Source organism: Lytechinus variegatus, chromosome 1, assembly GCF_018143015.1.
Source record: "Lytechinus variegatus isolate NC3 chromosome 1, Lvar_3.0, whole genome shotgun sequence".
NCBI classification, from domain to species: domain Eukaryota; kingdom Metazoa; phylum Echinodermata; class Echinoidea; order Temnopleuroida; family Toxopneustidae; genus Lytechinus; species Lytechinus variegatus.
Window position 1 is genome coordinate 61,037,304 of NC_054740.1, and position 19,017 is coordinate 61,056,320.

General features: G+C 36.4%; 1 protein-coding gene across 3 annotated transcripts; it reads left to right on the plus strand.

The window, feature by feature from the left end:
• The first annotated feature begins 4,363 nt into the window (after positions 1-4,363).
• On the plus strand, positions 4,364-18,505 carry LOC121418720 (uncharacterized protein C2orf50-like). 3 transcript variants are annotated; one of them, XM_041612793.1, is made up of 4 exons: positions 4,364-4,831; positions 14,977-15,195; positions 16,134-16,173; positions 16,627-18,505. In XM_041612793.1, the coding sequence occupies exons 1-4, from the start codon at positions 4,719-4,721 to the stop codon at positions 16,816-16,818; spliced, it is 564 nt and encodes a 187-aa protein (XP_041468727.1). In that variant the 5' UTR covers positions 4,364-4,718; the 3' UTR covers positions 16,819-18,505. The 3 variants fall into 3 exon arrangements, with proteins under 3 accessions (XP_041468727.1, XP_041468743.1, XP_041468735.1); XM_041612809.1 differs by lacking the exon at positions 4,364-4,831 and adding an exon at positions 9,397-10,108; XM_041612801.1 differs by lacking the exon at positions 4,364-4,831 and having other exon boundaries at positions 14,509-15,195.
• Positions 18,506-19,017: the final 512 nt, after the last annotated feature.

Sequence of the window (19,017 nt, forward strand, 5' to 3'; positions counted from 1 at the left end):
GTTACACTGTTTGCATTGCTTTTTAATATTTTTTCTAGTACTTTTCTTTTCACCACAGTCATTCAGTGCTAAAATTTGGTGTTGAAACTGACACTAGTTGTTATTACTAGAACACCACACCTTGAGGTGTTAAAATTATACCCATGAGTGTTAACATAACACCAAGGAGTGTACAAGTACACTAAGGTGTTGTAATGACAACCATGGGTGTTGAACTAACACCCTAACTTTTAGCATTGGCGTAAAGTGACTGGCATGTTCCTCTATGTACACTGGTCAACAGCAGTTTTTTCTATGAGGCAAATAATACTCTTTCTTTGCAAGCTTCATGGGTAGTATACAATCCAAGAAGTTTTGCAAATATTTGCACGTCATCATCTTAGGGTCTGTGGGCAAATAGGAAGAGTGTTTTTTTACATCGCCTGATGGGTAATGGTTCTGTGGCAAATTATTTTGATTGGTTTGATGTATTAATGTAGTAAATGTGGCAGCAGTAGTAAGAGCATTAGGGACTTACTGTTATCCACTGTCTCATTTTCCAACACCATCCTTTAAAAAGTATAAATCATGTGTTGGTAAGTGCATCTGCTTTCATCACTCAGTAGGGGCTTCTCGATTATGTACATCCAATAGTGGACTGATATGAAAGCACGTCACAATAGCTTATTATATGTTTATGATGTAAAAAGTCAGTGGAGTGAGTAGCACGAGGCTCCGAGTATGCCAAACTTGCTTCACTGTAGACACCTGTGGCCCCATTTTATTAAACTTGTATAATAACAAATTTGTGATAACTGTTAAAAGCTACTGAAATCCCTTGATCTGATTGGCTGAGAGAAAATTTGTCATAGAAATGTATAACAACAAGTCTGAAGGAAACGGGACCCTAAATATATTACCAGTTTGTGACAATGGCGTTGATTTCTATCAAATCATTTCTTTCGCCACAATAGTGGACAGGCAGTGTGCTTGTGGATGCTTTGTGTATCATGAAGCTCAATTTTATATTACTTCAATAGTGGAAGTACAAATGGAGAAGTCCCCACTGATTGATGGAAGCAATTGCAGATGCACTTATAGACACCTGGTTTATACTTGTGCAAAGATAGAGTGATGTCGGAAAAATGAGAGTGGATAACAGAAAGGTGAATCAAGCAGTGCAATCAAGAGGAGAGTAAAGGGGGGAAAAGAGTAAGCTAGAGAGTGAGAGAGAGAGAGAGAGAGAGAGAGAGCTAGAAAAAGGGAGAGGGAGAGAGAGGGGGAAGAGGGAGATTGAGTGAGAAGAGAGGGATGTGATAGAAAGCAGGAAAGTAGTACCTGGGAAAAAAGAAGAACTTGAAAGAAAAAGCAATAGGTAAAGGAACTTTGTGCATGATCGGCGAAGACGGTCGTTGCCATGGTAACATATGTCATTATTCAACTCCACACCCCCTCCCTGTCACTATTTATCTGAAAAACGACTCGGACAATCGCCCTTAAATAACAAAACGGTTGATCATACATGCTGTCTATCTTATAGAGAATCTTTTTAAAATAATACACATAAGAAATGACATTGAATTGTGGGTCAAAATTTGAATCATAAATCCAATCGGTGAAGTATTTTCAGAGTGCCCTTTACTGTCATTAAAAAAATAACATTGACATGGGGGTCAAAAATTGAATCTTGATTCACTTGATACAGTATTTTCTGCGTAATATGCACTTAATCTAAGATTTCAGCCCCGGGTTTCAGCGCAGACATGGTAGTTCTAATGCATATTGCCGTGATCATCACGGAAGAACCCTCTTTTTGAACGCATCTTTGAATGATATTTTTTATTACTTACCGTACTGGTTTTTGATATCCGGTCATTTTGTTTTCTATCAAAAATATATTTTGTTTTAAAAAGGTCATTAAAAAAAATCCATCTCGCTGGGTCGCTCGTTTCTTTGTAGAGCTTATGTTTCATTCGCCATATATGACCCCCATATCTTATGGGGGGGGGGGCTTATTACGCTACTGATCATTCTGAAACAACAAGCTTTGCAAATAAGACAAAAGCGACCTTATTGTTGTTCACTGTTGTTTCGTTTTTATTTGGTGTATGGGTCTGGTAATGATAGGAATATATATTTTATTTATGCTTGAATGATATTAAAAAACGATTTAAGCAGACTACTGACATACTGAATGGATTTCTCCCATCGTCTCATGTGGGGCGACAAAGAGGCCGTATCGAATGAACTTGGTCCCTCTTGAGCGAGCGACATCCCAAACTCCAGAAGACTTCGCCTCGAGCTTGACATTTGACCTTTCGTCGAAAGGACACGGGGTGTACATCATAATTGTATACCGAAAACCATGACAACCGTTTATCTATCAAATACGTGCATAGAAATCGTTTCGAATTCCGCGACCTGCAAAGTACTACTAGTATATTTTGTAAAGTATAGTGTATATGTACACGATTCTTCGTAGGAAAAAGTGCTTGCTTCTGCCTTATTGAGATGAAGTTAGTGAAAAGTTGTCACATGAAGATATCAACGAAGGTAATGTATGTAAGGTGTTTTTGCCCTTTCCTGGCCGTTACGTTTCTATCATTCTCCTCTTCTTCTTTGTCATCGTCATTCCTCTTTAAATCATGATAATGTTGATTTTTTTTCAGACAGTGTTTAATCATGTGTAAATGTGGAAGTTTTAATGATAATTGAAATATTGCTCTTCTGATAATTGGGCATTACCGGATGAAATGGAAGTAATATATACTTCTTTAAAAGTGTATATTGGTATATTGATTACCGGTAGGCCGAATGAAAGTTGTCGAAATCCATTAAACATTACTTTTTACAGTAGTTCTAGGTATATCCTTTCAGTTCTTCCATGTACAATCTCTTTATCCGCATTAGGTTTATTTATGTTTACTAATATCATTTATAATTTTATTGGCCTACTAAAGCTCTTTTAGAACAGTGCTCGTAAGAAAGACTCGGGTGAATAAGAATAAATTGGGACAAATTTGCTTTCAAGAAGTAACGTCCATGATTATAGAAAATACAGTACAAATAAACAAAAGTCTTTATCCATACACTTTTTATCCATCTCTTTCCTTTCTCTATCTATCTTCATCTGTATCTCTCTCTCTATTTCTCTATCATTACACACACACACACACACACCCATCCACCCACTCTTCCCCCCTCCTCTTTCACTTTTATATCCTTCTTTCTCCTCCAAAGATGTCATCGAGCTCACAAACAGAGTCCTCACCGACGAAAGGGCTCTCCATCTTGCTTGGATACCCCATACTTCACTCCAGCATTTCATTGGCTTCGAAACCTCTTGAACCTTGAACAGCTCATCCTCGACAAAAGGGACTGGATTCCTTGCTGTTGTCACCCTCTCTGACAATGACATTTCAATCATGAAAATTCACCGCCAAACAAAAGCATGTTCCTTTTAAACCCTTTCACGAATTATAACCAATCGATCGATCGATGTAGACGGGGGTACAATAACAAGTTTTCCGTCAACTCTCTACAGCCCTGTGGAAAAAAAGTCACAGATATACAACAAAATAAGAAGGAGTTGAAGGACCATATAGTTGGAGCTTCTTAATTGTTGGATCAAAGCTTTGCAGCTCGGAATACACAGAAATTATCATCAACGGAACTTTCTTGATATGGCATTGTCGTAAAACTTTGCAGGGACGGGGTATACAATATAATATCGAACTTGCTTAGTGATGACACGCTTCACGCGTAGATGATAATGATAATTCATTTCCACCACCGTGCAAGCATATCGGGAGGACAACAGCAAATGATATCACCCAAGCGTGCCATATAAGCGTGGTATATCCATGGATTTCAAATCTCATTTCAATAATGGCATGCGACCTTCATATCAGGGATCAGGAACAATTCGAAGGATTAGCATCACAATCGAATTCGCCGACGGTTTCATCTTTCTAATTTAGCTCTCTCGTAACAATTTACTCTAAGCATATGCCTATTGGATCCGGAGAGAGTTTTAATCGGGAATATCAGTGGCATATAACTTAAACATTTGCTAATAATAATGACTGGTAAAGTGGAGTGCAAATCATTTTGATTGTTGATATACCGCTAGCAGTCAAGTTACAACCTACATGTCAGACCATAATGTGAAGTGATCGAAACATCGCATTCATCAGAGACTTTGCTGATCTGAAGTTTGATCATGCATAATTACAATGAGAGGGACTGAATGTTTTCACTAATTAATAGAGCTTAATTTGTCAGTTTGGCCCGTGCCAGGTGAATCCTTGTCATGTAAACATGAAGAGACGAGATGATGGAATCAGTAGCACATGAGAGTAGAGAGGCGGAGGCAGCGGAAACGTTGACATGGAAACTACATCATTCAGAATCGGAACCATCGAAGCTTCCATGTTAATTTGAAAATATCATTGTGCATCTAAAGAATAAAGAGCTAGACCCACTGACTGCTGACTCTGGAAAAGTACATGCATTCCTAACACTTTGGAGTACAAGATCATTTCTGACAGCAATGTGATTGCAACTTCTGAAAAAACAATTATTAGAGCTAGATGATCTATTTCTCTCTTGGTAGCAACATCTACTTCGTACTTTCGATGATAATCAGCCAACAAAATGGATCAGCTGCTTAATATTGTAGACAAAGATATCAATAAACGACGCACATAATTCTGAGCTCATGAAGCTCTAACCATTTAATGACATTTTCATTTATTATTTTGAAGACTTCCATTGCATGCAAGATGTATAGCAAGAAAGTAAAAAGTTCAGAGGTCAATCTGGAAGCGGTCAACCCAACATTGGGGAAAACGTAAGTATATTGCATTATTATTTCTTACCTTGGTTTCTACTTGATACTATTAATCTATCATTGGAAAATGTTTGATAATTACGTGAAAATTCTGAGAATAACTGAAAATACGGGCACGTGTACTCGAAATCAAAACACCCCGCTTTTCCGCCACATTTAACAACTCTGATGAAAAATCACTTTGGATAGAAAGTAAAAGTGGACAAAGTTTGCATTCTATTGATGTATAAAACCCACATCTTAGTTTGGTCTCTTGAAAGCTACTGATGCAAGTACAGTCAAACCAAAAGCGGCCACTGGAGACGGGGGCCGTAATATGTATTGACAGGTTCTAAAATAACACATATTTCTTTCAAAATAATGAGAAACAATTTTGATGGCCACTAAAGTCAGGTTTTCACTGTAGGCCTATTAGACAAGTGGCTGCTAAGACATACAGGTTTGACTGCATGGAGTGTAAAAACTCAGGAGAACAGATGTAGCCATCCTGTTCGATGGGAAAAGTGGTGTCTCTTTTAAAGGGCGGGGCCACAATGGCGGCAAAGGACGGTTGCCCGTTTTTTAGTAATAAAGAAATGGAAAGGAAGCTATTGGAAGTATTGCTGGGTCGTGAAACTATTATCATAATACCCCCATTTTTCGAGTAGAAATAAAGTCCCACCCATAACTTTGATTATAATACCCTGGTGCTAGACAGTCCAAGTTACCGTACTTGGCCTTGTGCCTCTCTGACACATTAAATTAAATTAGGTTACATGAAAAACTATTTCACATTCCTTACCGAGCGATTAGAATATACCAATATAGTCCAGTGCCATGGTTGCAGTAGTGTTGTTATTCTATCAAAATACACCATAGGCCTATTATCTGGGTGATTTTAAGTCTTTGTAGAATATAACTCTATTTACTTACTTTCCTAGCGAGCTGAAAATCTTACATTTACAAGTAAGACCACCACTGTATATGATTAATGATATTATGGCCTATGTCGTCACCCGACTGGTTTTGTTTAAAGGACAAGTCCACCCCAACAAAAACTTGATTTGAATAAAAAGAGAAAAATTCAACAAGCATAACACTGAAAATTTCATCAAAATCGGATGTAAAATAAGAAAGTTATGGCATTTTAAAGTTTCGCTTATTTTCAACAAAATAGTTATATGAACGAGCCAGTTACATCCAAATTAGAGAGTTGATGACATCACTCACTCACTATTTCTTTTGTATTTTATTATATGAAATATGAAATATTTTTATTTTCTCGTCATTATCATGTGAAATGAAGTTTCATTCCTCCCTGAACACGTGAAATTCCATTATTTTAACATTTTGTGCTTCAGGCAAGGAGGTCCTAATCGTCAAATTCGTAAAAATTGAAATATTGTATAATTCAAACAATAAAAAATAAAAGAAATAGTGAGTGACATCATCGACTCTCTCATTTGGATGTAACTGGCTCGTTCGTGTAACTATTTTGTTGAAAATAAGCGAAACTTTGAAATGTCATAACTTTCTTATTTTACATCCGATTTTGATGAAATTTTCAGCATTGTGCTTGTCTGATTTTTCTCTATTGATTCAAATCAACATTTTTCTGAGGTGGACTTGACCTTTAAAAGCATATAAGCACCTGCTGCACAAACAGGGGCGGCATCAACTTTCTGTGAATAGGAATCAGGCCGACCTATAAAGACGTCGCCATTATTTTTACCCAATTGAATAACAGGGTAGTGTGTGGTTGTAGAACCAGATTTTCCTTTTGATTCCCTTTAATTTTTTTTTCTTCATTTCTTTTCTCTTTTTCTATTTTATTTCGCTAGAACCAATAACTCCCCCCCAAAAAAAAGGGGGGTCACCGCTTCCCTTCCTTCGTACACCCCTGTGTCCAAATATGATATGCTGCTGCGAAGCCAGCAATAATATTTCCAGCTTACATAGGGAAGACATAAAGCGGAGGAATATTTTTTTTTATATCTGTTTCGAGTTAAAACTTGGCGTTCGATTTCGTAAGTCTACCAAACTATAAAAAACGAGTTACGAGCATGATAAGTAGAAAAACTGTTTTATGTTTGTAATTTATAAATGAAGAAAATGGAAAATCACTGATTTAGGGAGCGAAGCAAGCGAGCGTTTTATTCGTTCCTTTTGTTCTTTTTATTTGTTTCTCAATTAGTTTTCGCTATCCGCTTTTCGCTCCTTGTCATTATCTTTAATTTTTAAAATTAATTGCCTCTTCTCCCGATTGATGTTAGGACTCTGAATAGATTGATTATTATATTTATTTTATTATTATTATTATAACCTGATTAAGATAGTATTAGTCCTGTATGAATATTGACATAATGGTTTCTTTCAGTCAATCAGGAACGAGCGATTTCAGCTCTCTAAATTCCGTAAATTGAAAGTCAATCTAATAGATTGTGGTCAGTGACCAATCCAAAATTGGATCGAAAATTTTAAACGAATAGGATTTAATTCTAAATCTATATAAGATTTAAACTTCAATCCAACTTTGGATTGGTCCCTGATCGTAATCCATCTAAATCTAAGGAACTAAGATGAATTAAGAAAATAAAGTAAGAAAGGTTTTCCTACACCTCTGTCACTTGAAGACGGTATAGTTCTTGTTGTTGCCACGAACTAAGTCCAATCATGGCAATAAAATAATCTAAGATAGTATAGGAAGGTGGTGATTTTACCATCTTTAATCCGTTTTGATAACAACACCGACTTCAGGTGCAACTGAAACCATATATGACAAGTGGGCAAATGATTTTCAAATTTACTTAAAGTCTTAAGATACCGTTTGCCCCATGCAGCGGGAAAGATCCTTGGTAAATAGTGTCAGTTATTTTCCCGTCCTGTGCATACCCCACCCCAACAACGGTAAATCATCTAAGTACTTCCCTGAAAATCCGAATGGTTTATTTGATACAATTTGACCACTTCTTATTATCACAGGGGCACAGACACTGCCCCTTCAAAACAGAAAAATCGGTTTTCACTGTCAAAGTACACTGTTTATCCTTAAAATAAAAGAAGTTCCTGCAGCAGAGTCTCGAGAACACCTGTAATCTTATCAGATTGCGTAATCTTACAGAAAATTGGTATTCGGTGTATGGAATCTTACAAATTTCCTTTAATAAAACACCCTTTTCCCCCTTTTAAACAGGCCTGATCTGTTAAATTGCAGAATTATTCCTGTTTTATGAATTTACAGAATGATTCTGTTATTGCTTTCTGCAAAATCCTCTTTTTTGTAAAATCAGGAGTTTTTTAACAGTGTAGGAGGAAGTGAAAGTAAAGGACATGAAAAAAGGGTAAAATGAATTATGATTTTCTGAATATCGATCATGTCAGAATCCATCACAAAAGTAGATCGTCATTTTAAAATGAGGGTAAATTATTTTGCTCGCTTGCATTTTTCCCCCCAGAAAGGTGTGCCCTATATGTTCTGTTCTCCCCAAATTGTTTGCTCACCACGCTATATAGTGATTGGGTTCTACTTCAAGACATTTTCAAGATGGGGGAATAAAATTGTAATTTTAATGAGTTTTCAAACATTCAGATTTGCATTCATGTCGTACCTTGCATTCGAACTTATCGACTCCCTCCCAATCCACATGCAACAAAAAAGACAAAAAGAGGACCCTAATATTGTCATTAAAACTATTAGGGAGAAGATACTTCTACCACATGATAATAAGCATGATAAGCAGTCATGCCTCTTCTAGATATCGATCTACTTTTACCCCAATTCTTCTACAATTATGAAACTTTAAGTACTGAAGACAGAATGATGATTCGATTTCTTATTCAAATAATGATGATGCAACATCTCAACCTCACGGATTATGTTTTATATCTCGACTGTTGTGACGTATTTCTAGATGTGGCATCCGCACTGAGGTAGCACCCCTCCCCCATCGCCTCTCCCCCATACCCCAATCAATTCATTGTACAGAAGACTTCATTAAACTCAAATGTTTACCAAATGACTTTTAAGCGGGAGCTAAGTTACGTCGATTGACATGGAGAATTTGTTGGCGAACAAGAGATAACAATGCCGGACATTTGTAGATGTATATATCCCATGGTTGTCAAACATTTATCTAGGCCTTTGGATCTATTTCATGGTTTTAGTTTGCATTGTCTTTTGACCAGCGACACTGTTTTGCAACTTTGGTCAGGGAAACAGAGAGAGGCCATGCACCTTTCTGAGCGAATACTAGTATTTATGTATTTGGCATTTTAGTTCTTTCATGTCGCTGTCTAGAGAGTTGCTTTTTTTGTTGTGCTTTTTGGAATATTGGGATATGTATCGACAACTCGAACAGTATTAATTGAGTCATAATTTTCCACCATGATGCCTTGTCGATCTTTTAGGGTTTGATGAAACATCGATACTGTCAACTTATCTTGAACATGCACCACCAATCGGGAAGGAGGACCCGTCAATCCAAATCAATAATATTTCCCAGCATCAGACGTCATTACTTTAGTAAACACTTTTTGAGTCGTGTATAATAGGGATAATATTTGGGGAAAGTTTCTTCTTTTATATGGATAATACTTCTCAAAGGAGAAAATTCAATCTTACCGGCGGAAAAGAGTCGCCATAGTTCCAGAGACTGACTGAAATGACATTGGACCCTGGTGTAGTGTGACCAAAGGTGCCCAATGTTTCTCGTATATACAAGTTCCGTCTATTGGAAGGAAAGGATATATAAAGACTAATGTTATTTCTGATAATTTGGCATGATCATTTGGAAAGACTGAAATTATTTTGGACCCTAATGTAGTCTGGCCAAAGACGCCGAATGTTTCTCTGCAAGATCAGTCTCTAAGGACGTTTACGGAGAGAATAAACACAACACCCAAGGACACACGTCATTTCTGATAATTAAGCTTGATCTTTCGGAAAGAACTGAAATTATTTTTGGACCCTGATGAAGTGCGTCGAATGTTTCTCGTAAAATATCCGCCAATTGAATCGTTTTAAGGAGAGGATAGACAGAAACATAAAGACCGATGTAATATCTGACGATTCAACTTGATCTTTCTGAAAGACCGAAACTATCTTGAGCCCTGGAGTATGCTTTGTTCCTTGAACAAGATCCGTTTTTGCAAAGGATAGCTACTTAATAAAATTGTTAAATAATTTAGCTCAATCTTTCGGAAAGCATAGGTCTGCATTTTTAAAGTTCTTTTGACAGTTTGATATCTATCAGAAACCATGGGGAGTAGAGACCAGGGGATGCAGAGTATAGAAACAGGGTAGGTATAATGTCTCCAGTAAACTTTCAAGTTGGCAACTAAGTAAAATTTAAAACGATCTAAATACAAGACTTAGATAAGACTCGACAAATGTAACTCGTCATTTTAGCTTCATTCTTTCACTTTTTTTATAGTTGATATATTTTAGATATAATTCCGTTTCAACGAAAATGGTCAATTGGCTTAATCCTCCATTGATCGTCCTAATCAAGTTGGCTCATTATAACTATAATTTCAAACGATATTGGATTAAAAATGGTTCTCTTTGACTTGTTGATATCCAATATGATCACTTAAATGTGAGGTATTGTAATGTTAAATTCACAAGTTTGTTGAAGTTAGGCCTAGTTATAAAATGTTGGTGACAAAGGCGCAACACGGTCATGTCTCTCTGTATAAGTGGGCCGGGTAATAAGCCCCCCAAAATGAGGGATATAGTTATTAAACAAGTCTCGAGTGAGCAAAGCTAGTAAAAAATGGTGAAATTCTTTATACGGAAGGCTAATCTTGTGACAGAGTTTGAAAATATATTTAGAAGATAAATTCGTAATTAACCATTGTATGCCATAACGCCATTGGTTCGCCCATGGAGGTATACCTCCATGGTTCGCCCCTTCGCCCCACCCCACTGTGCGCTTCCACTGCATCACTTCTTATATAAGGACCGAATGTTTGCATGGCGGAAATCTGTCCCCAAAGGGGCTGGAAACTTTGACAAGCAAGCAAAAAAAAAAAAAGAAAAGAAGAAGAAAAAGTTTTCACCCAAAATGTAATGTCGTATTAACCAAAACAAAAATTGACCAGCAAAAAAAAAGGTTTTTCACCAAAAATGTAAGGTCGTATAGTTCAAAAATACGTGTATTTTTTCGATTGTGAATTATGAATCTTTCTCCATCATTAAAGGCCATTATAGTAGAGGGACATTTTGATATTGTGCCCACTACTAGTTTTGGTAGGGGACGCGTCTCCCTTTCTCCCTTGCGATTTCCGCCCATTGTGTTTGAACATCACTAATTCACATTATTTAACTTTTGCCAAAACATTCATAGACAGGCCTCAGTGATTCGTGTTTGCAAGATAATTGTCGTTGTTTTAAGTATTTGATTAAGTAGATACTTATTGATTTTCCGATGCAATGAAATAAGACATAGCTATTTTCTTTCAGCCCAATATGGTTGTAAAATGACATCCATTAATCATATGTGACCAAATTAAAACAACAATAAACTTTCGATTAAATCGATTCAATTTGCTTAGAATTGTCACTTTGCGTATTTTGGTTAATGTAAATATACATGTAAAAAGTACTAACGTGCTTTTTAAATAGGGAGCTAGAGAACAGCGATTGTCAATCTTCGTTTCGATCTATTTTATTTAAAGGAGAGGTCGCTTTTGAGCGCAATCTTTCATCATATTTTGAATTGATGTGACTTCATGCATCCTATACTATATTTAACAAAATTTACATATCACTTCAAGTCCACATTTTAAACTAAAAATGTTGTTACTCTTTTGATATTTACAGCCGATACAATATAAATGAAAATTTAAATTTGCCCTTAAAGATAACTTATGTTGATAAATTGCAGTGACGTCCTACATCCTATATTAGGCACTTTTATTACCCGTCCAATTTCAAATCGAAGAATTTTTTCTACACTGTTAACGTATCAAACCGATCTAATATAGATGCAAATTAAAATTTGTCCACAAAATATTTTATTCTTTCCAAGTTTTCTATGTAATAAAAAGTAAACTCAGCAATTTTTATACTCCTATAAAGACAGAATTGGCAATGCTTGATATCCGCGACCCTCCAAAAAAAAATCGTTGCTATTACTTTCATCATTAAGGAGCAGCCGTTCTCACTTTTCGTGGCGCCATGACGGAAAATTGATTGCATTAAGTGCTGCGCGCAGACGACCTGCTGCTATCAAAATCGAAAGTATAATAAGCTATTGATATCAATTATTAATAGTTCAGAACGTAGCTGTTGAGAACGGAAGTCTCCCTCCCTATTGTACTGGTAGGAACAGGTGATAAGCAGCGCCAAATCGATTGGGATTTCTTGTGGGAATGAAATTCATCGATTAAGAAATACTCTAAGGAGTGAAAAAAAATGCAATATTGTATCAAGATCTGACCCTTCTCTCGAGTGTTTAGATGATTATGATATGAACAGAGGTTATTTTAAAAAAGAAAAAGAAATAATTATGAAGCTGAGAGTCTGGAACCAAGTTAAGAATGGTGCACACACACACGTAGTACGCTCTCATAATTTTGTAACCACCCCATTTGGCTAACATATAAACATATTAATAAAAGTGTTGGCTTTAAATTCATATGTTGCTTTACATGCAATTTTGATTCATCCAAATTTTAGTGGCTTGTATATTTTGAAGGTACTTATTAGTTGGTTTTAAAACATATATGCCTAGTAGCCTAAAAGTTTATTATTCATGTAAAAAGCCACTATTTTCTTGCTTGTTATATGGTACGAGAAAATATATGATGCGAAGAAGATCAAATGTAATCATGAACCAAAAATCAACGAAATTCAATGGTTTTCTTTAGCCTCCAATTTGATCAAAAAAATAATTTGTTCAAGAGTGGATTGAATGCGATTTGTTTTACCCATCTCTAATTTTCAGTTATCTCTCGATGATTGACAAGCTAGGAATACTGTTATTTTGTAAGACTGATCAGATTCCAAACGGTATACTCTTAATGCACGATATTTCAAGACAAATACATTGCACATTTTTAAGGCTTTGTATTTGATACGAAGAATCAACCCTGTCTTGTTATCGATTTAAACCCATCTCAATAATCATCCCTATGAGTGGCTCAATTGGGCATGTAAGTGCTAATTGAAATCAATAAATAGTTGATTAATGAACCAATGTGCAGTATATAGGCCCTATAGTTATTTGATTTTAGAAGCTTGCCCATGTGATGCAACACTGACTACCAGTACCGTATCTAGGATTTTCCACAGGGGGGGGGGCAAAATCGTCCGCCCAAAAATTTGACTAGCAAAAAAAAGGGTCTTCAACCTCAAATATAGGATTTCGTACCAGAAAAAATTGACAAGCAAAAAAAAGGTCCTCAACCACAAATAAAGGATTTCGTACCAGAAAAAAAATTGACAAAAAAAGTCTTCAACTTCAAAGGAGGGGGCCCATGGTGGCTCGTGAGGGATCAGTTGTGACTCGTCAGGGGGGGGGGCAGTCTGCCCCCTGCCCCCCATAGGCACGCTAGTGCTGACTACCTTATCAGACTATATCGAGATATACAAGTTAAAAATGATGAAGATCATAACAGAGATTTTGAAGCGGTTATCACAATTTTTATAGCATCCCCAAAAATAATTCCCCCCCCCAAAAAAAATAAGATGGAACTCTACTACTTTACAATGAATACAACATCAGATAGACAGATTAATTTATAATAAAGAATGTTGAGAGACAGAATCAGAATCTAAGTGACATGCGTTGTAACATGTTTTCCTGCATGATTTTAAGATTACCAATCATAATTTTGTAATACTAGTAACTATGGTCATTAGGCGATTTTTTTTGTTGAAAACTGTTTCAAAATTAAGAAGTATGATAATGATTATTCAGATACATTTTCCTATTTTATATAATTATAGAAGTCCTTTATGAAATATTCTATAAAAAATCATACAATAATTATTATGAACACAATATATATCTAAAAAATGCGCTCTCCATCGAATTGGCCTAAACTGGTATAGCCACGATTTTCATGTCTTGAAACTATATTTGTTATCATCTTCCAATTTCACATGAAACGAGATGAATCTCAGATTATATTACTTATCATTTTAGTGTATACAAACTTCATGTCCATATTTTAAACGTCATAGGCATTATATCATCGATTTATTTTCATATTTTAATTTCTGTCCTGTTAGCTACGAGATGGTATGAACACCGAAATACGAAACAATGTTGTGGCACCTAATACAGCAATGGAAATACCCTTTTCAATACCCTTGTCCATTTTATATTCTATGTTCTTGTGATATATATATTCACTCAGGCGCCTACTCGAAAACCAGTTCAGAAGCTCGCTTGCACGCACACACCAGCAATCAAAGAAAGGAAGAAAAGTCCCCCGATCGTCTTGTGTTTACGGTTGCTTAGAGACGAGTCCGTCGGGCGACACGCCGCGCCGGTGCCGAACAAAAAAAACCTCGTCAACCCGTTATGGAGGTCTCGAACGGGCTCTGCACTCTCTAAACATTCAATAGAATCAATACATCCAAGCTCTTCAATTATATTTATTGTGTTCTAAATATTTGTCACAGAACAGCGCTGTCATTTCGCTATTAGTTTCCCTAGCTTCTCGTCGGACGTCCGAGGTAGTATATTCGCGATATAATTCCGACGCAAGTTTCGCGATATCGTTTTTTTTTAAACTATGCATTTACTGGAATAGTTGCCGAAATTGCGAAGGAACCGGATGATGTCGTTTAATAAACATTGGAAACACAGGACAATGTTCTGATATTGTTTGATAAAATTTGCGTATGTACTACCATTACATGAGATAACATTTCAAGGACGTTGTATCTCAATATACTTTGCTCCAACTCTGCTGCACGTTATTGGACCAATCGAACTCTGCTCCTGCATGTTCCAGAAAAAATTCTCGTTCCATCTAAGATATGTTCATTTCTTGTTATACTTCATAGTTTGACTGGCTAAATCACATTTAGTTAGTCTGGAATATCATCATTTATCATCATTATTTTGATTTATTACCATGTCATCTCATATCATGCACGACCGTGCCACTTCGGCCGGTTACCGTCTCCCCGCTTCTACCCGTATTTCCAGTGCCTACCACAACAAGTGCGCACCGGAGCCCAAGCAACCACCCCAACGGACAGGCAACCAGCAGCCAAGGGCGGGAGCGGGAGGAGCCCAGGGAGCAGGTGGAGCTGCTGGAGTAAGCGGGAGACATACAAGAGCTGATTACAGAGAGTGCAATAGTGTGATCGAGGATAAGACGTGGAGAGAGACGGTCGGCAGGGAGAAGAAGGGGCAGATACGATGGTAAGTACATGTATAATCCCTTTTGAAAATATTTTGTCATAATGGATTTTATAAAAATCCAGAAAGGAGACCCAATTAAATTTCATGTGATGTCATAGTTCATCACGTTTGTTATATAAATCATTATAAAATGATAGACCATTTCATTAACATAACATAAATAAAAATGCGTCACCTGACCAACTTCAGCCAAATAATACTACAATATCAATTACATATTGGGTAATATATTACTTAATTCAAATTCTAAGTTATTTCAAAATGAATCCTGATTTGATGTTTAAGGGGATTGTCGTCATTTGAAGGTCACAGAAAGCCTTCATCTATGGTACCGATGTTCCCCAATTATAATACTGTATACTGGTATTGAAACAACCACTTATAATATATGCGATACTATCATGAATGTTTCCCAGTAATTGAAAGCAAGCCTATATATATAGCTCATGCATGATATTGTTTTAACTCTGTTTTTGAAAATTTTCACTTTTTGACCGTTTGTTTTGCCGCTCGATCATCAATCATGTATATTTACGACACAATTCCTCTGAAAAAAAAAGTTTTGTGTTAGGCCAATAATAAAAAAAATCATGATTATTGTGAAAGGTTCCTATTTGGTGTCAGTATCGTTCATATACTTATGTGCGTTTTAATTAATGGAAATTCTTTCGCAATGTTTCCAATAAACTTTATTTAATAGTCAAAATATTCAACAGGCCAATGTTGGTAAATAGCGTACTATAGCGCTTGACTTTTAGACACTTTCTGCCTTTCTGCAACACTTACGAGCCAAGTTGGATCCTAAGTCCGTTATATCGGTCAGTTCCACGATCAATATTAAACCTTCGGTCAAGTTGCCAGATTTTAAAAGGATTACCACCTCAAGTATCTAGTTTGCCAATATGACGGTTTCATTCCGTGTTCTTCTTCTTTTACAGGGATGAGGGCTGGGGATTTCTCAGGGATTTCGATCAAAAGGTAAGACAGCCATGTTAAATTGAATATTTTTAGATTTAATTTCATAATAAAGAGAACATAATATCTTTGCAGGTCTTTTGAATTTTACCTTTTAAGTATTATTAATGAATACAATTTTTATTATAGGCCTGGAGCCAAGCGGCGTTAGATATCTAAAATACATGTGTATAAACTTTTGTTCCATTTTACTGAGGTCAGACTTGTTTTAAATAGCTGCAAAAAGACATTTCTCACCCTATAACGTTTACAATATTAATATATTTTTTTCGTCTGCCCGTACAGGTATACGTTGTCTTAAAAATGAGATCAGCTCAACAATTTCAGATTTGAGTTTCCAAGGCAATGTTTAGAAGCATCCTATCATGTGGTTCTGTAATAATTCATTGTAATGTCGGATTATACCGTCTTGCTCACTATTCATTTATCTTCTTCGTTTTTATAACATTGATTTAGGGTAATCCTAAGGTAAAACCGGAACCGCCAGAAAACCTGACCCTGTTCTCCGAGTCGGTTCCTAACACGTCAAATCAGCGATTCGGACACCGGCAGAAAACCGGAGCCGCCAAAGCAATGGTCGATCTACAACATAGACTCAGTACAACAAACCGGAAGAAGCATCACAAAGAATTAGTTTGCTACGATTGATCACAAATCTCCATGAAGCACTCCATTAACTATTGAGCACCATGGACGGATCCGTTACCGGAATTTGGTGAAACCGACCCGGTCCCGACATATACTCAGTAACCAACCGGAAGAATCATGCATCGGGCACGTAATTAGTTTGCTATGACTGATCACCGAGTTCTGTGAAATCCTCCATTTGCAGACTCAAACTAATTTAAGCATGTATCTTGGTTATGGAACTGTTAACGGAGTTTGGTGAAACCGACCATCATGGTTTTGCATTCGAGGACAACTTTCCGGATCGACACCTGTCCGGATCTTAATATATCTCTTTCCGACCTTCAGGAAATAAGGACTCCTTGGTTTGGACGGAGAGCGAGCTGTAAATTTTATATTGAATATTTATCAGATATGAATTATGTACAAACGATTGTGCCAAAGACTTGAAAATGTGGACGTGTATTGCTTTAAGAATCGATATTTGGTGTATATTGCAACCAAGCAGTCAGACACTATTTTCAAAGTCAACATTATGACAATAGCAGTACATTATTTTCAACATTTCACGGGCGGCGCCAAGGAGAGGTCAAGGGATGACCGTCTCAGCTGCCGCCCCATATGTTTTCAATTATTTCAAGAATAATTTTTTTAAAGGGGAAGAGGAATATAAATACAGGAAAGGGGGGGGGGGGGTGAGTGAGAAAGAAGAGTATAAACGATGGTGTTGGTATAGAGAAGAATGACGTCAACTCCAATCTTTATCCCATCTTGTCCTCCCCGCCCATATTGAAATACACCGCCGTCACCCTGGTGCATATTGCACGTAAATCTGTTCATGCTTTCAAGATTAAGCTGAAAGCTCATGTTCACGGTCAGCCAAACTACGGGAAATCATACAAAAGGAAAGTTTTGACCGTTATAAGAGTTTTCAACTTTATTTCATTTTGAGAAGGAGGGATATATTTGCCAAAATTTTTATATAATCTGCCGTTTTTATCGGAAAAATATATCAATTTTTACAGGGTTACATCCCTTCCCAAAAGCTTGTTTAACTAGAACAGAGAGAAATCAGTGTTCGAAGATAAATTTAAAAATAATTTAACACTTTTAGTGCTTTTATTATGTATGGTTTTACCAACAGTGGTATTCTATGGCCTTTCTCAATGAAACGAAAGAAAAAAAGAAGTGCCAATTAAGACATCATGTTTGAAATCCGGTTATTTTAGGTTGATAAACACATTATGTGAATTTGTTTATAGTCATTTAATATTGTTACATGGGTCTGAAGTCCACTGTGCCCGGCTTGATGCTGTAAGAGGTTCATTCACTCATTAGACAAACATCTTGACAACAATCGGGTGTTTCAAAGTCATGTCTTACACCCCCCCCCCAATTATAGTTCATGTGGTTAGGGAAGAATCTAGAATTTTTATTAAATACATTTTTAACATTCTTAAATGAAAATAGTGATCAAGTTCAATGTCATTTTTTTCATAATTGCTCTCGGGTATTTTGCGATTATAATTTCACTCTTATCAATACTGTATTTTGTAAACGGATGCGGGACAAACCATACTCTAGTCATGCGCAGAAATCCAATTTTACAATACAAGGAATATTTATGTCGATTTTGAGACGAGTTTAGGAGACGGTTTGTGGTATTTTTGTCAACTCTTGTTCCGAATTAAAGAATGAAGAATAAGTTTTGTGGTATGTTAGTTAAATCTTGTTCCGAATTAAAGAATGAAGAATAAGTTAAAAACAGACCCTCCAAAACAAACCCGAGGCTATCACCGTTGTCTTATGAATTAGCACATTGCGTAATGACGATGGCCAATCAATTATTCTGTTTACATGTAACATAAAGATTGACGAAAGCAAAGTCCAATAGAGTGATAATTGATTGATGACAGCGTCTACAGTGTAGGCTTTTTTAAAGTGATATGAGGCCTATCTGATAAGTGTCATCTAGCAAACAACGTCTGAACTATCATGAAGATTAAAATTGTGTCATAGGGAATTGTTAGTGAAAATTCCCTGGCTGAACAGTACGCGATGCTATTGTGCACCTTCGTACAATTTTACAATATTATCATGCATGAGATTTTTCTAAGGAGTGTTACTTAATCCTTATTTGCCAATGTAATAATTTTAGGTGGTACCATATTATAACGAAATTATTTTTCAGAAGACTTTTCAAATTTTCTTCATGATCCC